The following is a 19327-nucleotide window of genomic DNA, read 5'->3' as shown; positions in this document are numbered from 1 at the left end:
GATTGGCTGATGCAGGAGGTTGTGCTTTGCGGTGATTTGCTGAATAGTCATTTTTGAACTAGAGAAAAAAAAACGCCAGCGGGAAAGGTTTCTACCGTATTCGAATTTGCAGCTCCGGCAAGTATTCAGTGCAGACTGCATTTACTGATAAAATGTTTCATTTTCCTTCCCTTTGCTTCATACATAATAGACAAATCCTGTAATAGCACGGAATGCAGGTAAAGAGATTAAAAGTAAATATGTCTCGATAAATTATTTAGCTAAAGACATAATTATAATCTTTTAATTTTTACACTGATTGTATGTATTACACATAGTATCTCTTAGTTCTGGATCGAATTATGTAATTAATCAATTAACGCAGTACCTATACATGGCCACTAGATGGCAGTGTAACATTGAAAGAGCATGCGTTGTGCTCAGTATTTCAATCTACACTTTTGTCTCCAAGTGGCAGCGTCTCTCTCCTATCAGAGTTAGGGGCGTGGTACATTGTGTCCAATCATATCCATCTTTCATCTATAAAGAACTCGGGCTCGCGGCTTTCTAGCCATAGCTCCTGATAACCTTGTGGTAGGTGAGACGCTCAGTTTGACAGAATGGCCCGTACTAAGCAGACAGCCCGTAAATCCACCGGAGGGAAGGCTCCCAGGAAGCAGCTGGCCACCAAGGCTGCCAGGAAAAGCGCTCCCGCTACCGGTGGTGTCAAGAAACCTCACCGTTACCGCCCTGGCACGGTAGCTCTTCGGGAAATCCGTCGCTATCAGAAATCCACTGAGCTGCTGATCCGCAAACTGCCCTTCCAGCGCCTGGTCCGTGAGATCGCCCAGGACTTCAAAACCGACCTGCGCTTCCAGAGCTCTGCTGTCATGGCCTTGCAAGAGGCTAGCGAGGCTTACCTGGTTGGCCTCTTCGAGGATACCAACCTGTGTGCCATCCACGCCAAGAGAGTGACCATCATGCCCAAAGACATCCAGCTGGCTCGCAGGATTAGAGGAGAGCGCGCTTAATGCCATTCTCCTGACCAATCTCTTCATTTCTCCAACCAAAGGCTCTTTTCAGAGCCACTATGTCTTCAACCAAACGAGCTTGTCAATCCCTTCCTCCCGCACCCTTTATTATCCAGGACTATGTTCTTTATTTCTATTGGCTAATCTCCTGCACTTTACTAGCAAACAGGTCCTGCTGTGAGGCATAATAAAGTACATTAACAATAATACAAGCACTTGGAAATAATTATACCTAAAAACAGAACCATTCATCCCATTTTCTATGATTTATATATGTATATTGCTTTTTTTTTTTCTCCTTGGAGCTAGATAATCATTTTCTCTCTCTCCACCCACCCCAATTCCCAGTTTCAGTCAGAATCCTAACATTTTTGAGAGATTCGTAGCTGTTTAAATGTGCATCAGAAAATGTATAAATAATGAAAGCAGGAAAAAACGAAGAATCTTACCAAGTTTATAAGAACCTAAATCGCTTTTTATTTTTTTATTTTCAATGTCAATTTCAGTATTCTGCTTTCCAACTTCCTACGTTCATTTTGAAAACCACACGGGAAAATCTTTAAAAGATTTGTCGGCATATGCTTTAATAGATCCTTTGTTTCTTTTGTTTTTGAAGGTATGGCATACTTGTTACAATTTGATACTATGTTACTGTGTGCCATTCCAGCCACTGATAAGGTGAATGTGTATTTGATTTTGATTATCCTACCAGGAAAACATGTTTATTAGAAACCTAATTTTGTATATATTTTTTTAAATTTTTTTATTTATTTTATTTAAGTTTCAGTATTATACTTTCCAACGTTCCCTTGTTCGTTTTATACTTGTGGTAGGGGCATAAAAAGGCCCAGGCAAGAGTGTAAGGAGAGTATGACTGTGTAGCAATGTGTAAGAAGAGGAAAAGTCGGTTGAGGTGTGCGGGGAACGTAGCAGTAGACCTGTAAATAAAGAGGGCCTACCAAGTAATGAATAGAGAAAAGTATAAAAGGGAGAGGAGGGTGGGGTCAAGCAACACTAAGAAACGAACGGGACAGGTGGAGGTGAGTAGTGAGCTTAAATAGGGGACCATGCCCATCCCACAACTGCAGGCCAAGCCTTCACATTTGTGGTAGGGGCATAAAAAGGCAGAGGCAAGAGTGTAAGGAGAGCAATGTGTAAGAAGAGGAAAAGTTGGTTGAGGTGTGCCGGAACCGACGTAGCAGTAGGCCTGTAAATAAAGAGGGCCAAAAAGATACAGACTAGAATTTATTACAATCAACAACAGGAAGAGCATGACTTACATGGACATAGTATGAAAAATATGTCTAGGTTCTGTAGTGGTTGTGGTATGAACAGAGTATGTGTAGTTCGAGTGTGAGGAAGTGTAAGTACATAATAGTCTCCCAAATTAACTAGGTGAGACCTCCTGAGGCATTACTGTAGGTTGGTTATGGTAGTAGTGGTAAGTTCACGGGGTCTAAGAAGACCGTAGAAAGCCAGGTAAATGGGAGTTTTCTTACATGGTCGGAGTGAAAACATCAGAAAGGTCCAGCATCTAAAATGGAGAACAGTTCAGTCTTCCTAGTGTATGCAGGGAACGGGAGCTGACATTTCCGAAAATCTGTCATGAGGTGAAGAATCAACCAGGAACCGAAGGAGGCAGGCGTGGCAGAATCTCCCCTGCGAGATGGAGTACCAGACCTGGCCGGAGTGTCGGGCAGTAACAAGTGTTCGCCACCTTCCGGTACTTGATCCATGCTAAAAGAAAGAAGCGAGAAATCAGAGCAAGAAAAAGGACCAGAGTAAGTGTAGGACCAGTGTGAGCTGGCCAGCTTGCTAGTGCCGCAAGGCGGCGAAACAATTAAAACTAAGTTGGTGACAGGTGAGGCCCTGCTAGATGCCAAGCGGCTTGAGAGACTCTATCTATGCGTTGACGCGAGGGGATTTCGTGGCCACTGAACGTTGTGGCGGGGTGTCAGCCTCTCGGTGACCAGTAAAGCATAAGACAGAATGGGAGTGACAGGGTAGGCCCTCTCTATGCCACATGCGAGGCAACTAACTATGATTTGGCCCGAGGGGCGTAGTACCTCCGAGTATGAGGATGGGTGTTGGCGTCGCGGGACCACTAACCTAAGGCTAAGAAAGCCAGGGGGAGATAACCTCTATTGGACACCTAAGACTCTGACAGCCAGCCACATCTAGACTAGGTGGGGGGCGAAGTGCGAGACAGGACGTACCTGGGGAAAACATGTAACAAAAACGTAGGGGAGGTATGAGGCAGCAACGTAAGGCAGACCGTACCTGGAGTGTGGAGTAAGCACGTCAGAAACCAGGTGGTCAGGCCGTACAGAGGGAACTAGGAAATAGAACGTGTATTGGGTTACTAAATTAATAGATCAGGGTGGTGCAGTAGACATTGCTTACCTAGATTTCAGTAAGGATTTTGACACTGTTGCACATAGAAGGCTTGTCCATAAACTGAAATCTTGAAGTTTGGATTCCAATATTGTTGAATGGGCAAGGCAGTGGCTGAGTGACAGGCAACAGAGGGTTGTAGTTAATGGAGTATATTCGAGCATGGGCTTGTCACCAGTTGGGTACCTCAGGGATCTGTACCTGGACCCATTCTCTTTAATATTTTTATTAGTGATATTGCAGAAGATATATCTTTTTGCTGACACTACTAAGATATGTAACAGGGTTAATGTTCCAGGAGGGATAAGCAAAATGGCAAATGGTATAGGTAAACTAGAAAAATGGTCAAAGTTGTGGCAACTGACATTGAATGTGGATAAGGGCAAGATAATGCATCTTGGACATAAGATTATTTCTGATGACTCAAAGGTAGGAAGACAATGCTATAGAGCAGCAGGGAGTGCTTGCAGAATGTTTGGTTGTATAGGGAGAGGTATTGGCAGTAGAAAGAGGGAACTGCCCATGCCATTGTACAGAACGGCGACAATAGCCTAGGAACCCTTAACAATAATAATAACGAAGGTGATTGCACAATATTTCAGGAGCTTGAAGACCAAAAGCAGCCGGTGGCACGGCCCCGTTGCTGACAAACCCCGTCAAAAAACGCCTCTTTTGGGGTATTAACAAACACCTGCCTCATAGACGTCTGAATGTTGTTGAGAGTGGTGTAGCGGTATACTCTCGAGGATGGGTTACTACTGCCTGTGGTCGCTCCTTCCATGTTGTGCCCAGCCCTAGAGGGATTAGAGCTGCTAGCCAGTGATTATAGCCGCTTGCAGAAGGGCAATCGTGGTATCACCCAAACACTATTCGAGACCTAGTGAAGGGCGAAAAAAACCCTGTTTATTTCAGGCAAGATACACAGTCTTTATGCACAGACCCCTAGCAACATGAAAACATAAGCCCGCCCAAGCGTCGCTGTCTCTCGGAGATAATGGTATCTCAAGACACAGGAAGCCTACCACACCAAAACCACAAAAATACACACTGTACAGTAACACAACCCTACATGCCATACAATAGCGCCTGGTCTCAGCTATGATCCCTGCAAATAGCGGAGCTATCGGATGTGCAGAGCCCGAGAAATCATCGTACAAAGTCTGGGCTTGAGACTCTGTACATACCCGAAAATAGCTCCACAGAATCACTTGATTTTGTCCGGTGGATTCAAACTTTGCATCTCAACCACGTGATGGCCAATCAGGAGAAAGGCCATGAACCAATTTGCACCAATTGGCACTCAGGGAGGGGAGGTGTTTCGCCGGCAAATGGGTAGAAAGGGCGCCATACCCACATGTGACCACTTGAATGCCTGCATAGTTTTCAGGTTCCCCTGCAGGGGAACGCCCTACCTGCTCCTGAAGGAGCCATAATCACTGTCCAGGGAGGATCCAGGAGCCTCATGCCTGGCCAGCTTCCCTGGCTAGTGATTATGGCTCCTTTAGGAGCAGGTAGGGCGATCCCCCACAGGGGAACGTGAAAGCCATGCGGGCAAGCAAGTGGGATCATGTGGATATAGCACTCAGTGACTGCGTTCATACTTCTTGAGTTTCGGAGGTGTGTCACTGGCCGCGCTGAAGAAAGCCTTAGCCGCAACAGGCTACAGTGGTGTCGCTGGGGGTGGGCATGCCCCCCCCCTACATCATGCTGTGCCCCCCCTTGGGCCCCCTCAAATGCCAGCAACCTGCTGTCCATGTGTTTAAATTCGATTCCCTCGGGCTGTAACAGTGTGTGACAGCCCGAGGGTATGCAGGAGAGAGGAGCTGGAGCGGTGCTGGGGGCTGTCTGTGGCCGGAGGGAGCACTGACAGGCTCCCCGGCACAGGCCGCGCCCCAAATGAAGCCCCACCTCCCGAAAATAAGCCCCGCCCCTGCCGTTAAGCAGCAGCCCATGCTGCTGCTCTGCAAAGGCCAGAAGATGTCTGAGTGTCTGACCCCCAGCAACAGGTAGGCTTGATGTGCTCAGGTGTGTGTGTGTCTCTGCTAGTGAGGAAGCTTGTGTGTGTGTGTATGGACTCAGCAGTCTGTGTGTGTGTGTGTGTGTGTGTGTGTGGGCTCAGCAGTCTGAGTGTGTGTGTGTATGGACTCAGCAGTCTGTGTGTGTGCGTGTGTATATGGACTCAGCAGTCTGTGTGTGTGCGTGTGTGTGTGTGTATGGACTCAGCAGTCTGTGTGTGTGTGTATGGACTCAGCAGTCTGTGTGTGTGTGTATAGACTCAGCAGTCTGTGTGTGTGTGTGTATGGACTCAGCAGTCTGTGTGTGTGTGTGTATGGACTCAGCAGTCTGTGTGTGTGTGTGTGTGTGTATGGACTCAGCAGTCTGTGTATGGACTCATCAGTCTGTGTGTGTGTGTGTATGTGTGTATGGACTCAGCAGTCTGTGTATGGACTCATCAGTCTGTGTGTGTGTGTATGTGTATATGGACTCAGCAGTCTGTGTGTGTGCGTGTGTGTGTGTATAGACTCAGCAGTCTGTGTGTGTGTGTGTGTGTATGGACTCAGCAGTCTGTGTGTGTGTGTGTGTGTATGGACTCAGCCGTCTGTGTGTGTGTGTGTGTGTGTATGGACTCAGCAGAATGTGTATGGACTCATCAGTCTGTGTGTGTGTGTATGTGTGTATGGACTCAGCAGTCTGTGTGTGTGTTTGGACTCAGCAGTCTGTGTGTGTGTGTGTGTGTGTGTGTTTGGACTCAGCAGCAGGGCCGCCATCAGGGCATGACAACCATAACGGTTGTCATGGGCCCGGCGGTCCTGGGGGGCCCGAGCCCCACATTCATTATGTGCACATATATATATCTAGCGATTTTCGCTATATATACGTGCACAGAGGGCGCCCTGCTACCTGTACATTGCAGAGGGGGGCAAAGCAGCACACTCTGTCCTCCTTTCCAGCTGCTCTCTGTCTAACTTTCCTGCGGCCGCCAGAGCGCACAGCACGCAGGCCTGTCTCGCGAGAGTTAGTCAGAGGGGAGCTGGAAAGGAAGACAGTGTGTGTTGCTGGGCCCCCTCTTCAATGTACCGCGGCTGGCACCCTCCACCATGCCACTGGACCAACAGGGAATGCGATCTCCCCCCTCCCTGGCATGGTAAGAACCAGGGAGGGGGGAATAAAATTGAAATATACACACACAAATAAAAAAAATACTACACACACACACATACTAGGTTCACTAAACACACTCTGCACTACACACACACTACATTCACTAAACACACTCTGCACTACACACACACACACACACTACATTCACTAAACATACTCTGCACTACACATACACTACATTCACTAAACACACTCTGCACTCACTACAAACACTACATTTACTAAACACACTGTGCACTACACACACACTACATTCACTAAACACACTTTGCGCTACACACTACATTCACTATACACATTTTGCTCTACACACACACACTACATTCACTATACACATTTTGCACTACACACACTACATTCACTAAACACATTCTGCACTACACATACTCACACTACATTCACTAAACACACTCTGCCCTACACACACACTACATTCACTAAACACACTTTGCACTACATTCACTAAGCACACTTTGCACTACACACACACACACTACATTCACTATACACACACATTTCACTCACTACACACTACATTTACTAAACACGCTCGGTACTACACACACACACACACTACATTCATTAAACACACTTTGCACTACACACAAACACACACACACTGCATTCACTATACACACGTTGCACTCACTAGTTGCATTTTACATTTACTAAACACACTTTGCACTCACTACAAACACACTACATTCACTATACACACTACATTCACTATACACACTACATCCACTACAAAAACACACACTCTGCATTCACTATACACACCTACATTCACTACACACACACTCTGCATCTAATGCATGCATACAAACATTACATACATTACACTAAATGTACAATCTGCATCCACTATACACACTGCATCCATGACACACATACTGCATCCACTATACACACTGCATCCATGACACAAATACCGCATCCACTACACACATTCTACATCCACTATACACACTGCATCCATGACACACATTCTACATCCACTATACACACACACTTCATCCTTGTGGGCGGACTTGGTGCTGGCCCCGGGGGCCCAGATCTTGATCTGTGTCAGGGGCCCTAAAATTTCTGATGGCAGTCCTACTCAGCAGTCTGTGTGTGTGTAAGGACTCAGCAGTCTGTGTGTGTGTGTTTGTGTGTGTGTGTATGGACTCAGCAGTCTGTGTGTGTGTATGAACTCAGCAGTCTGTATGTGTGTAAAGACTCAACAATCTGTGTGTGTGTGTGTGTGTGTTTATGGACTCAGCAGTCTCTGCCTGTGTATGGACTCAGCAGCCTGTGTGTCTGTGGGTGTATGGACTCAGCAGTCTGTGCGTGTGTATGGATTCAGCAGTCTGTGGGTGTATGGACTCAGCAGTCTGTGGGTGTATGGACTCAGCAGTCTGTGTATGTGTGTGTGTGTGTGTGGACTCAGCAGTCTGTGTGTGTGTATGGAATCAGCAGTATGTGTGTGTGTGTGTGTGTGTCTGTGTATGGACTCAGCAGTCTGTGTGTGTGTGTCTGTGTATGGACTCAGCAGTCTGTGTGTGTATATGGACTCAGCAGTCTGTGTCTGTACTCAGCAGTCTGTATGTCTGTGTGTGTGTGTATGGACTCAGCAGTCTGTATGTCTGTGTGTGTGTGTATGGACTCAGCAGTCTGTGTGTGTGTATGGAATCAGCAGTATGTGTGTGTGTGTGTGTGTCTGTGTATGGACTCAGCAGTCTGTGTGTGTGTGTGTCTGTGTATGGACTCAGCAGTCTGTGTGTGTATATGGACTCAGCAGTCTGTGTCTGTACTCAGCAGTCTGTATGTCTGTGTGTGTGTGTATGGACTCAGCAGTCTGTATGTCTGTATGTCTGTGTGTATGGACTCAGCAGTCTGTGTGTACGTGTATAAATCAGCCTGTGTGCATTCAGCAACGCCTGTGTGCATTCAGAAATCTGTGTGTGTGTGTGTGTATGTATTCACACCTCTGCCGGTAAGTCTTGCATGATGCCGACCTCTGTGTATTGATGGCTCCGCCGGCGACTCTACCAGCCACAGTCCGGCCGGTATTTGCCGTGGTGCTAACCTGGTGCGGCTGTACTAGGGTCAGAGTGCCCCTCGTGTCTCTTAGCCCCTGAGCCTCCTTGCCATTTATTTTGACAACTTGCCTATGCTCGGCATGGCTGTCCTCCACAGCTTGTACCGGGGCCATCTCATGAAGCACTGGCCAAATTTCCTGGGTTGCGCCTGGACCACCCCCGTAACGGTTTCCCTCTTCACAGTGGGCTCCGGCTCAGGGCTGGTTAGATGGGGGTCAGTTCCACTCCATCCGGATTTGCTGGGGGCAGTTGTTCCTGTAATGCCTGGGCTGTTTACAAGGGTAAACAGCGAGGGTTGGTGCGATGTGGCTCTACTGTGGTAGCCATGGGGTGCTGTGTGGAGGGCTGGGGGTTATAGGGTTGAGGTAGTGGGGTGTGGGGCCGAGGGAGGCAGTGACAGTATGTGGAGGGTGTAGTGTGACAGTGTGTGTGAGGGGGTAGTGTGAAAACTTGGGGCAGTGCCATTGTGGGGGAGGGAGTAGTCTGATAGTGTGGGGCAATGACAGTGTGAGGCAGTGTGACAGTGTGGGACAATGACATTGTAGGAGTGGGGCAGTGACATTGTGGTGTAGGGGACAGTGTGTGTTGGGAGTGGCAGTGTGACAGCTTGCGGCAGTGACATTGTGGTGGAGGGGGCAGCGTGACAGTGTATGTTGGGAGTTGGCAGTGCGACAGCTTGGGGCCTGTGACATTGTGGTGGAGGGGACAGTGTGTGTTTGGAGGCGGCAGTGTGACAGCTTGGGTAAGTGACATTGTGGGGGAGGGAGTAGTCTAACAGTGTGGGGCAGTGGGACAGTGACACTGTGGGCAATGGGACAGTGACAATGTGATGGAGGGGGCAGTGTGACAACTTGGGGCAGTTATATTGTGGGAGAGGGAGTAGTCTGACAGTGTGGGACAGTGACAGTGTGGACAATGGGACAGTGACATTGTGAAGGAGCAGCAGAGCCACTTGATGAGGGTGCAGAGACATGCGACTAGAAAGCGGGGCTACATCGCGAGTAGTTGGCAAGCCGTGAATGCGGCAGCAAATCACTAGATGGAACATTTCTGTCTCAATTTGACTTCCATTATGTCATGCACATCGGGCAACTGCCCTGAATCAGCCATGCGGAAGTCAATTCCGCTATTGCACAATATTTTTTTCATAACTCCATGGGAGCTGAATTGTACCCTTGGGGGTAAGCTTACCTTGGGTTGGGAAATCCATGCCAACCAATAGGAGAAGGAGCTGCCATTCAAACTTGTTTGCGCCATTTATCACGATTGGTCGGCGAGCCCTCAAGGGCTTAGCTTGTAACTCCTCCCCTCTGTGAGTGCTGATTGGTTGCTGCATGGTTTAGGCGTGTAGTTTGACTCTACAGGCCTAAACCAAGTGGAACTATTTGTGAGAATGTACAGAGTGTTAAGCCCAGACTTTATATGATGATTTCTCTGGCTCTGTACATCCGATCGCCCCGCTATTTGCAGGGATTATAGCTGGGACCAGGAGCTATTTGGTGATGTATGGCATGGGGTTGTGTTACTGTATTGGGTGAGTTTTGGGTTTTTTGTGTGTTCGGCTTCCTGTGTCCGGGAGATACCATTATCTCCCAGACACAGCGATGCCTGTGCATAAATACTTTGTATCTTTCCTACAATAAACAGTTCTTGTTTACCCTTCCCTAAGTCTCGACTAGTGTTTGGGTGATACCACGCTTGCCTTCCTGCAAAATACTATAATCACTGGTTTGCAGCTATAATCACTCTAGGACTGGGCACAACTAGGAAGGGGCGACCACAGGCGGTAGTAACCCATTCTCGAGAGGGTATACCGCCACATCACCCTCCGCTAAAGGGAACATTGAAAAGCTCCTGTAGGATCTACAAGCGGTTAGGAAAGCAGACCTAGCAGAAAGCAAACTGAAATAGGCAGCCTGAATCGACTCATTAGCGACGTTAAATACCGAGAGGAGGAACGAGAGGGACTACTGACTGTGACCCATACACAAACGATAAGATCTCCCAACAGGTCCAGAGGCTTAACCGCACAGTACCATCACTGGAAGCACAACATCGACATAAAAATATCTGGTCCTGAGGGGCACAAGAAACAGTGGGCCCAGATGCCCACTCCACTGTTGATATGGAGGACTTTCATATTAAAATATTTGATGATGGGGGCAGGGCCAGGCCGCCGAGCGAGATGGTCGCATGTCAGACCAGCTCCCGAAATTTACAACGGAAGAACAAGCAATCAGTTTATTTTGGCATAAAAAGTTGACAAAAATCAGTGAAACACATCGGGTGGAGAGTACCGGACCCAGGGTGAGGCTGGCCCGACCGGTTTCAGTCCCCTGGGGGATGAATCCTCACTGGCATCAACGAGGCCTACTCCGGCGGTGAGTGGGGCAGACGGTCGCTGCCCCGCTATCCTGCTCATCGGTGCTCAGACACGAGCCAGACCCGTGGAGCTGTGGCCCCTTTCCCCCCCCCCCATGGACCGGGGGGGTGATCCCGGTCCCCACCCCCGCATGCCCCGACCATCCCGGGAGCAGCAGCAGGGCCGCCTGGATCCAGCACCAAAGCGCAGCGTGCAAGATGGCGGAGACCAAGGATGCTGGCACCAAAACCGGCAGTGAGGCTCAGAAGCGACCCACACCGCTCCCCCTGCACAGAATAAACTTGCGGGCAGCACCGGCTAGAAGCGGCACCTTCACAAGAGACCACAGAGCGCAGAGTCCACCTTTAAAATGGCGGAGACTGCATGCCCAGCTATCCATGCCCGAGGGCTGACTGAGGCACCCTCCCTTCTGACTTCTCAAGGACGGACTGCCGAAGGACGCCAAGCAGGAACAGGCGAGCACATCCTCATACCCCACTAGCCTCACTACAGAGGGACAACAACTTAACCTTACCTTCCACACTGCATGCGGGCCAACGAACGCGGATTAACCACCTACAGCCACCATACTGTACACGATGATCGGCACGGCAACAGGGACTCTTTTCCCGCCTAAGACAGACACTCGTCTGGATCGCCCATACAGGGACTGCCACCATACGAACATGACACACATCGGGACTATAACTACCATAGCAGTCCTTATATCCCCTTTTATTTAAATGCTTCGAGATATATTTAGGGGGGTCCCTTGGCAGGCGACCACTGACTGCCCATCAAAAGTGTACTCACAAGCGTTATTCCATCTCCTGAAAGAGTAACTATGCGGCTGTTAATATACATATATTTGTGTGTACCTAACATTAATGCAGAGCACTGTATATCACCTAGCCTAACATACCCTCATTTTGTTATAGCTATCCTTGACTACAATACAATTGGTAGTCAGTGGTCTTTATTATATAATATGTCTGTCTAGCATGTAACCTAACGTTTAATAATTAACCTGTCCCAACCGAGTACAGCCTTGCATGTAAGCTACTATACGTTGACAGTATTAAGTCGAGAAGACAACCGTATTAAAGCGAGAGATAACCGTATTAAAGCGAGAGATAACCGTATTAAGGCGAGAGATAACAGTATTAAAGCGAGAGATAACAATATTAAAGCGAGAGGAAACAGTATCAATGCGAGAGATTACAGTATTAAAGCAAGAGATAACAGTATTTAGCCACAGCATGTTACTATATATATATAAAATGAGGTTGATAATCATAGGAGACTTTGTCAATATGTTATGACGACCCCATCCTGTACAACTCTTGAACGTCTCCCTCTCTTTTTTCTGTACCCCCATAATCACATGCCTCAACAAAAATAAAGAATTTAAAAAATAAATAAAATATTTGATGATTTGCCATTCTCCGTCCTGATGGAGTGGCGAAGATGCAGGTACTCTGGTGGTGGGTGCCTCAAGGAGATTCTGTGTCAACACTGTCGGCTGGAGAGTCACTTGCACCCTTCAATTGACGCCTCTACGACTATCGAGGGTGAATGTAGATCCACCCAAAGCCGTAATCAGTCTGAGACGAGGTGGTGAGGAGAAGAGCCAAGACCCTCTATAAACCACCCGGCCTGGCATATGGGTTGCATTGGGGCTGTTTGTTTTCCCAGACACACTGTCTATTTGACACAACCTGCTTTTATTTTTGGTTTTACAGTAATGCATTTTTTCTTTTGTACTTACCTTGTGAAAGTTAATGTTGTACTTTTCCTGTGAGAGGGAGGGTATTTAAATAGCTGGGAATGATGGCCTGTGGGCGAGGGAACCTGTGTGTAAGCCAGGTGTGGGAAAGGTGGCCTGTAGTGACCCTAATTGAGACTACCCCTCCTCTACCATTTTGCACCAGTGGGCTTACCTAGAGGACAGAAGGCTGTTTTAAAGGAAATCTAGGCTGCCCATGGGTTGGGTCTGTGGACCGTGAATAGTCCAGCCCCACAATGAGGTCTCAGTGAAAACCATTTTTAGAAAAAGTCGCTTGGCTTTGAGAATATTATCTCGAGTGGTATATAAAATCCCTTGCCGTGTGAATGTGTGCATGCATGTCCTGATGTGTGGATGGAGGCAGTTAGCTGACCCACTGTGCAAGGGAGAAGAAAATAGGGAGGAGGCCCAGGCTTTGATGATTGACCCTCAACCTCATGTTGATTAGATTTGCCTCATTTCTAGTGATATGAAAGTATACAAATTTAAGCCTACTAGAATTTACAAAATATGGGAAAGCTATGACTTTATGTGTCTTACTTGAATGATACCACATCAAGAATAAATATATATTTATTTATTTTTTTTTAAAGGGGGAGGGGAGAGGGTTTTTGGTTCATCTATATTTTTAGTGTTTAGAAATATGGAAAACAAAATAAACAACGTAGTACAATTAAAGCAGAACAGTAATACATTTCCAAAAGGTTTGTACATGTGAAGGAGAGCACATCCCAAAATACAGCATGAAATCTTACAATACTACTTACTTAGACCTATCTTGGCAATACGGAATTTAGTTACACCGTATGGCATACTGGCTTATTTTGAAGCAGGAGAGGACCCCCACATGGCCATATGGTGTGACTAAATCCCACCTAGGAGAAATCTGACTGGCTTTGGAGTTGAGATTTTTTTTTTTGTGGCATGATTGGAAGTCACTTGAAATTGGAATTTGCCGCCCTCTTTTGCATTACCAGTAGAAAGAGAGGCATGCTCATTCACTAAAACCTGAATTATAAAATTGAGGCAAAAAAACCCCAAAAGATCTCAAGTTTAATTGAATCTACCGATGTGTGAAAATCGGGATGGATTGGAGTCTTTACTTCCTTCCACCTTATAATGATATGCAGCACTTTCCTATTGTTCACAATAGTGACTTAACTATTAATCCGCTTTTGATCGATTTCTTGTGTTTCACTAAAGACTCCCCAGTGTATAACAAGTAGTAATAGCAATGGTTAGAAAGGGAAAGTCCGCTAGGTGTGTTTTAATGGAAATTTGAAAAGCATCACTTAGTTCGTTAGCCGAATTACAGAGACTGTAAAAAAGAGGTATTAGACCCTTAAATACTAAATTCCCTTTGACGTGTCACTGTAGTGAATAACCGTATAAGAATGTAGCAAGACAGTGATCACCTCCATACAGTCATATATCAGTGTGAGCTCTTTCTGGGGATTGTGGGTGGCTCTTAAAAGAGCCTTTGTGTAAGTTTGGGAGCTGAGGGACAGTGGAGTTACTTGCTCTTGGCTGGCTTGTGGCTGTCGGTTTTCTTGGGCAGTAAAACAGCCTGGATATTGGGCAATACCCCACCCTGGGCTATGGTGACCCCTCCGAGCAGTTTGTTGAGCTCCTCGTCGTTGCGCACAGCGAGCTGCAGATGGCGGGGGATGATGCGGGTCTTCTTGTTGTCTCGGGCTGCATTCCCAGCCAGTTCCAGGATCTCGGCGGTCAGATACTCCAGCACTGCAGCCAGATAGACCGGAGCTCCGGCTCCAACCCGCTCGGCATAATTGCCCTTTCTGAGCAGCCTGTGGACACGGCCGACTGGGAACTGCAGACCTGCTCTGGATGATCGGGTCTTGGCTTTAGCCCTGACTTTGCCGCCCTGTTTGCCTCTTCCTGACATTTTCAAAACGAAATCGAATTATCGTCTAGACCTTGGCGCCCCCTGCACGGCTATTTATACCATCTCAGATACCGCGAGCTCTAATCTAATTGGTTGCATTTTAAAGCCACCAATCAGCGTCCGACTCAGAAAGTAACCAATCGCTGTAGGTTACCGCGTTCCATGCTCAATGCTCTTACTGAACGAACCAATAGAAAATGCACACAGGTCAGGCTTTACTGCCAGGGCTTCTATATATAGAGCAGCTGGGGAACGTGTTCCTTATTCTGTTGGAAATTTCGTAAGATTTCTCTGATCATCATGCCTGAACCAGCCAAGTCCGCTCCCGCACCCAAGAAGGGCTCTAAAAAAGCCGTGACCAAGACCCAGAAGAAGGATGGGAAGAAGCGCAGAAAGAGCAGGAAGGAGAGCTATGCCATCTACGTGTACAAGGTGCTGAAACAGGTCCACCCCGACACCGGTATCTCCTCCAAGGCCATGGGGATCATGAACTCCTTTGTCAATGATATCTTCGAGCGCATCGCAGGGGAAGCCTCCCGTCTGGCTCACTATAACAAGCGCTCCACCATCACCTCCCGGGAGATCCAGACCGCTGTACGGCTCTTACTGCCCGGAGAGCTGGCCAAACACGCCGTGTCTGAGGGCACCAAGGCAGTGACCAAGTACACCAGCGCCAAGTAAAGACCCGTCACCCAAACTCTAATAACACAAAGGCTCTTCTAAGAGCCACCCACACAATCCACGAGAGAGCTGTGACTATATTACGAGAGTATTCTCTATGTGCGAAATGTAAAAAGTAATCGATTGTCGCGTTACACTATTTCAATTTTGAAATCTTCTTCAAGCTAAAATAAATTGTAAAACACTCTCAATGGCAGAACCTATAGTGTAACATTTATTCTGCTGGTTATAAAGTATACTAAAAGATACAACAGCCTGAAACTATTATAATGTATCAATCTAGCTTACACATGAAACGTGTTTCCATTCACACTCCTCTCTCACAAATTATACAATGCTGCCATCTCGTGTATACAGATTGCAATGGTTACTTTTTGTTTAATACATATCATGGATCAAACCAGCAATATCAATCTCAATGAATACTTTATAAATTAAAATTAGGAGTTTGGTGGGTCTGTTTCCCTCTTATAATGTATTTATTACCAAATTTATACATTCAGCGTTCTCTGCATGGCGTTTTTAAAGCGGGAAAGTCGGTTACAAAATGGCGAAGTTTAAATCCTGCACGATATAGTCCCCCTGCTGGCTCTGTCACAGCAGCTTTTTGTTCTTCCACTTTCCTCTCCCGCCATTTCCTGGCCACATACTGATTGCAGTTTCATTAAGCAGTATTTTGTGATGATAAAATGCATATAGTTTAACCCTTTCATACTCAGGTGGAAACGACTGCCATATAATTTGTATGGACTGTGATGCTTAGAGAATTCTAATGATTCCTCAAACTACAATTATCACAGTATAGAATGTCTAGTTTTAGGTCTGTTTCGAGGTGTATAAAGTCAGTATGCAGCATGTTTTCCATATAAAAAGCGGGAATGGCTGCTTCGATCACAGCAGCTTTTCTCTCCGGCCGTTTTAGATCACATACTGACTGCAGTTTAGTGCAGAGAGGATTCTAGTCTTACTAACAAGGAAGACTTTAACCCTCTCAGCCTCCAATGCCCTTATTTCATGTTTTATGAGAGCATTGCATTCAAACAGAAAACGAAGCAGGATATTCGGGGAAACATAAGGCAACATTATATGGATAGGAAACACATTGGAGTTTGTGTTACCGGAAGGCTACTCTGTAATTTCTCGTTCTCCAATATGTTGTAGGGAGCATTGAGACAGCCGAGCCATCCTGGTGGAATTATAGCCTTATGAGGGAAGGAGTGGGCGGCTCTGAAAAGAGCCTTTGGTTTGAATGAATTATCGAACATCAGCCGAAACGTTTAACCTCCGAAACCGTAGAGAGTGCGGCCCTGGCGTTTCAGCGCGTACACCACGTCCATGGCGGTGACCGTCTTCCTCTTGGCGTGCTCGGTGTATGTGACGGCATCGCGGATAACGTTCTCCAGGAAGACTTTCAGCACTCCTCGAGTCTCCTCGTAAATGAGGCCGGAGATTCGCTTGACACCTCCTCTGCGAGCCAAACGGCGGATAGCCGGTTTAGTGATCCCCTGGATGTTATCACGGAGCACCTTCCTGTGCCGCTTGGCACCACCTTTACCGAGCCCTTTCCCTCCTTTACCGCGACCAGACATTCTGAGCTGAGACAAGTGGAACAATGAATGCTCCCAACACGGCTGCCTTCTCTTATATGTCTCTTGAGACGACCGAGTGGGGAACTGATAGACAAATCAAACCGTCACTGGGCGGCTCTTGTCGTTGATTGGCTGATGCAGGAGGTTGTGCTTTGCGGTGATTTGCTGAATAGTCATTTTTGAACTAGAGAAAAAAAAACGCCAGCGGGAAAGGTTTCTACCGTATTCGAATTTGCAGCTCCGGCAAGTATTCAGTGCAGACTGCATTTACTGATAAAATGTTTCATTTTCCTTCCCTTTGCTTCATACATAATAGACAAATCCTGTAATAGCACGGAATGCAGGTAAAGAGATTAAAAGTAAATATGTCTCGATAAATTATTTAGCTAAAGACATAATTATAATCTTTTAATTTTTACACTGATTGTATGTATTACACATAGTATCTCTTAGTTCTGGATCGAATTATGTAATTAATCAATTAACGCAGTACCTATACATGGCCACTAGATGGCAGTGTAACATTGAAAGAGCATGCGTTGTGCTCAGTATTTCAATCTACACTTTTGTCTCCAAGTGGCAGCGTCTCTCTCCTATCAGAGTTAGGGGCGTGGTACATTGTGTCCAATCATATCCATCTTTCATCTATAAAGAACTCGGGCTCGCGGCTTTCTAGCCATAGCTCCTGATAACCTTGTGGTAGGTGAGACGCTCAGTTTGACAGAATGGCCCGTACTAAGCAGACAGCCCGTAAATCCACCGGAGGGAAGGCTCCCAGGAAGCAGCTGGCCACCAAGGCTGCCAGGAAAAGCGCTCCCGCTACCGGTGGTGTCAAGAAACCTCACCGTTACCGCCCTGGCACGGTAGCTCTTCGGGAAATCCGTCGCTATCAGAAATCCACTGAGCTGCTGATCCGCAAACTGCCCTTCCAGCGCCTGGTCCGTGAGATCGCCCAGGACTTCAAAACCGACCTGCGCTTCCAGAGCTCTGCTGTCATGGCCTTGCAAGAGGCTAGCGAGGCTTACCTGGTTGGCCTCTTCGAGGATACCAACCTGTGTGCCATCCACGCCAAGAGAGTGACCATCATGCCCAAAGACATCCAGCTGGCTCGCAGGATTAGAGGAGAGCGCGCTTAATGCCATTCTCCTGACCAATCTCTTCATTTCTCCAACCAAAGGCTCTTTTCAGAGCCACTATGTCTTCAACCAAACGAGCTTGTCAATCCCTTCCTCCCGCACCCTTTATTATCCAGGACTATGTTCTTTATTTCTATTGGCTAATCTCCTGCACTTTACTAGCAAACAGGTCCTGCTGTGAGGCATAATAAAGTACATTAACAATAATACAAGCACTTGGAAATAATTATACCTAAAAACAGAACCATTCATCCCATTTTCTATGATTTATATATGTATATTGCTTTTTTTTTTTCTCCTTGGAGCTAGATAATCATTTTCTCTCTCTCCACCCACCCCAATTCCCAGTTTCAGTCAGAATCCTAACATTTTTGAGAGATTCGTAGCTGTTTAAATGTGCATCAGAAAATGTATAAATAATGAAAGCAGGAAAAAACGAAGAATCTTACCAAGTTTATAAGAACCTAAATCGCTTTTTATTTTTTTATTTTCAATGTCAATTTCAGTATTCTGCTTTCCAACTTCCTACGTTCATTTTGAAAACCACACGGGAAAATCTTTAAAAGATTTGTCGGCATATGCTTTAATAGATCCTTTGTTTCTTTTGTTTTTGAAGGTATGGCATACTTGTTACAATTTGATACTATGTTACTGTGTGCCATTCCAGCCACTGATAAGGTGAATGTGTATTTGATTTTGATTATCCTACCAGGAAAACATGTTTATTAGAAACCTAATTTTGTATATATTTTTTTAAATTTTTTTATTTATTTTATTTAAGTTTCAGTATTATACTTTCCAACGTTCCCTTGTTCGTTTTATACTTGTGGTAGGGGCATAAAAAGGCCCAGGCAAGAGTGTAAGGAGAGTATGACTGTGTAGCAATGTGTAAGAAGAGGAAAAGTCGGTTGAGGTGTGCGGGGAACGTAGCAGTAGACCTGTAAATAAAGAGGGCCTACCAAGTAATGAATAGAGAAAAGTATAAAAGGGAGAGGAGGGTGGGGTCAAGCAACACTAAGAAACGAACGGGACAGGTGGAGGTGAGTAGTGAGCTTAAATAGGGGACCATGCCCATCCCACAACTGCAGGCCAAGCCTTCACATTTGTGGTAGGGGCATAAAAAGGCAGAGGCAAGAGTGTAAGGAGAGCAATGTGTAAGAAGAGGAAAAGTTGGTTGAGGTGTGCCGGAACCGACGTAGCAGTAGGCCTGTAAATAA

General features: G+C 46.5%; 4 protein-coding genes across 4 annotated transcripts; 2 read left to right on the top strand and 2 right to left on the bottom strand.

Annotated features, from left to right (window-relative positions):
- Positions 1 to 599: 599 nt before the first annotated feature.
- On the top strand, positions 600 to 18110 carry LOC134566077 (uncharacterized). Its single transcript, XM_063425787.1, has 4 exons — positions 600 to 1002; positions 1627 to 1688; positions 15149 to 15381; positions 17699 to 18110. The coding sequence occupies exons 1-4, from the start codon at positions 600 to 602 to the stop codon at positions 18108 to 18110; spliced, it is 1110 nt and encodes a 369-aa protein (XP_063281857.1).
- Positions 14312 to 14704, bottom strand: LOC134615430 (histone H2A type 2-B). The gene has a single exon (XM_063459949.1). The coding sequence runs from the start codon at positions 14702 to 14704 to the stop codon at positions 14312 to 14314; it is 393 nt and encodes a 130-aa protein (XP_063316019.1).
- On the top strand, positions 15005 to 15385 carry LOC134615431 (histone H2B 1.1). The gene has a single exon (XM_063459950.1). It carries the CDS (start codon positions 15005 to 15007, stop codon positions 15383 to 15385), a length of 381 nt encoding a protein of 126 aa, XP_063316020.1.
- Positions 16663 to 16974, bottom strand: LOC134615432 (histone H4). The gene has a single exon (XM_063459951.1). The coding sequence runs from the start codon at positions 16972 to 16974 to the stop codon at positions 16663 to 16665; it is 312 nt and encodes a 103-aa protein (XP_063316021.1).
- Positions 18111 to 19327: the final 1217 nt, after the last annotated feature.

This window comes from Pelobates fuscus, chromosome 6 (genome assembly GCF_036172605.1).
Source record: "Pelobates fuscus isolate aPelFus1 chromosome 6, aPelFus1.pri, whole genome shotgun sequence".
NCBI classification, from domain to species: Eukaryota; Metazoa; Chordata; class Amphibia; order Anura; family Pelobatidae; genus Pelobates; species Pelobates fuscus.
This window is presented reverse-complemented; position numbering and strand designations above follow the sequence as displayed.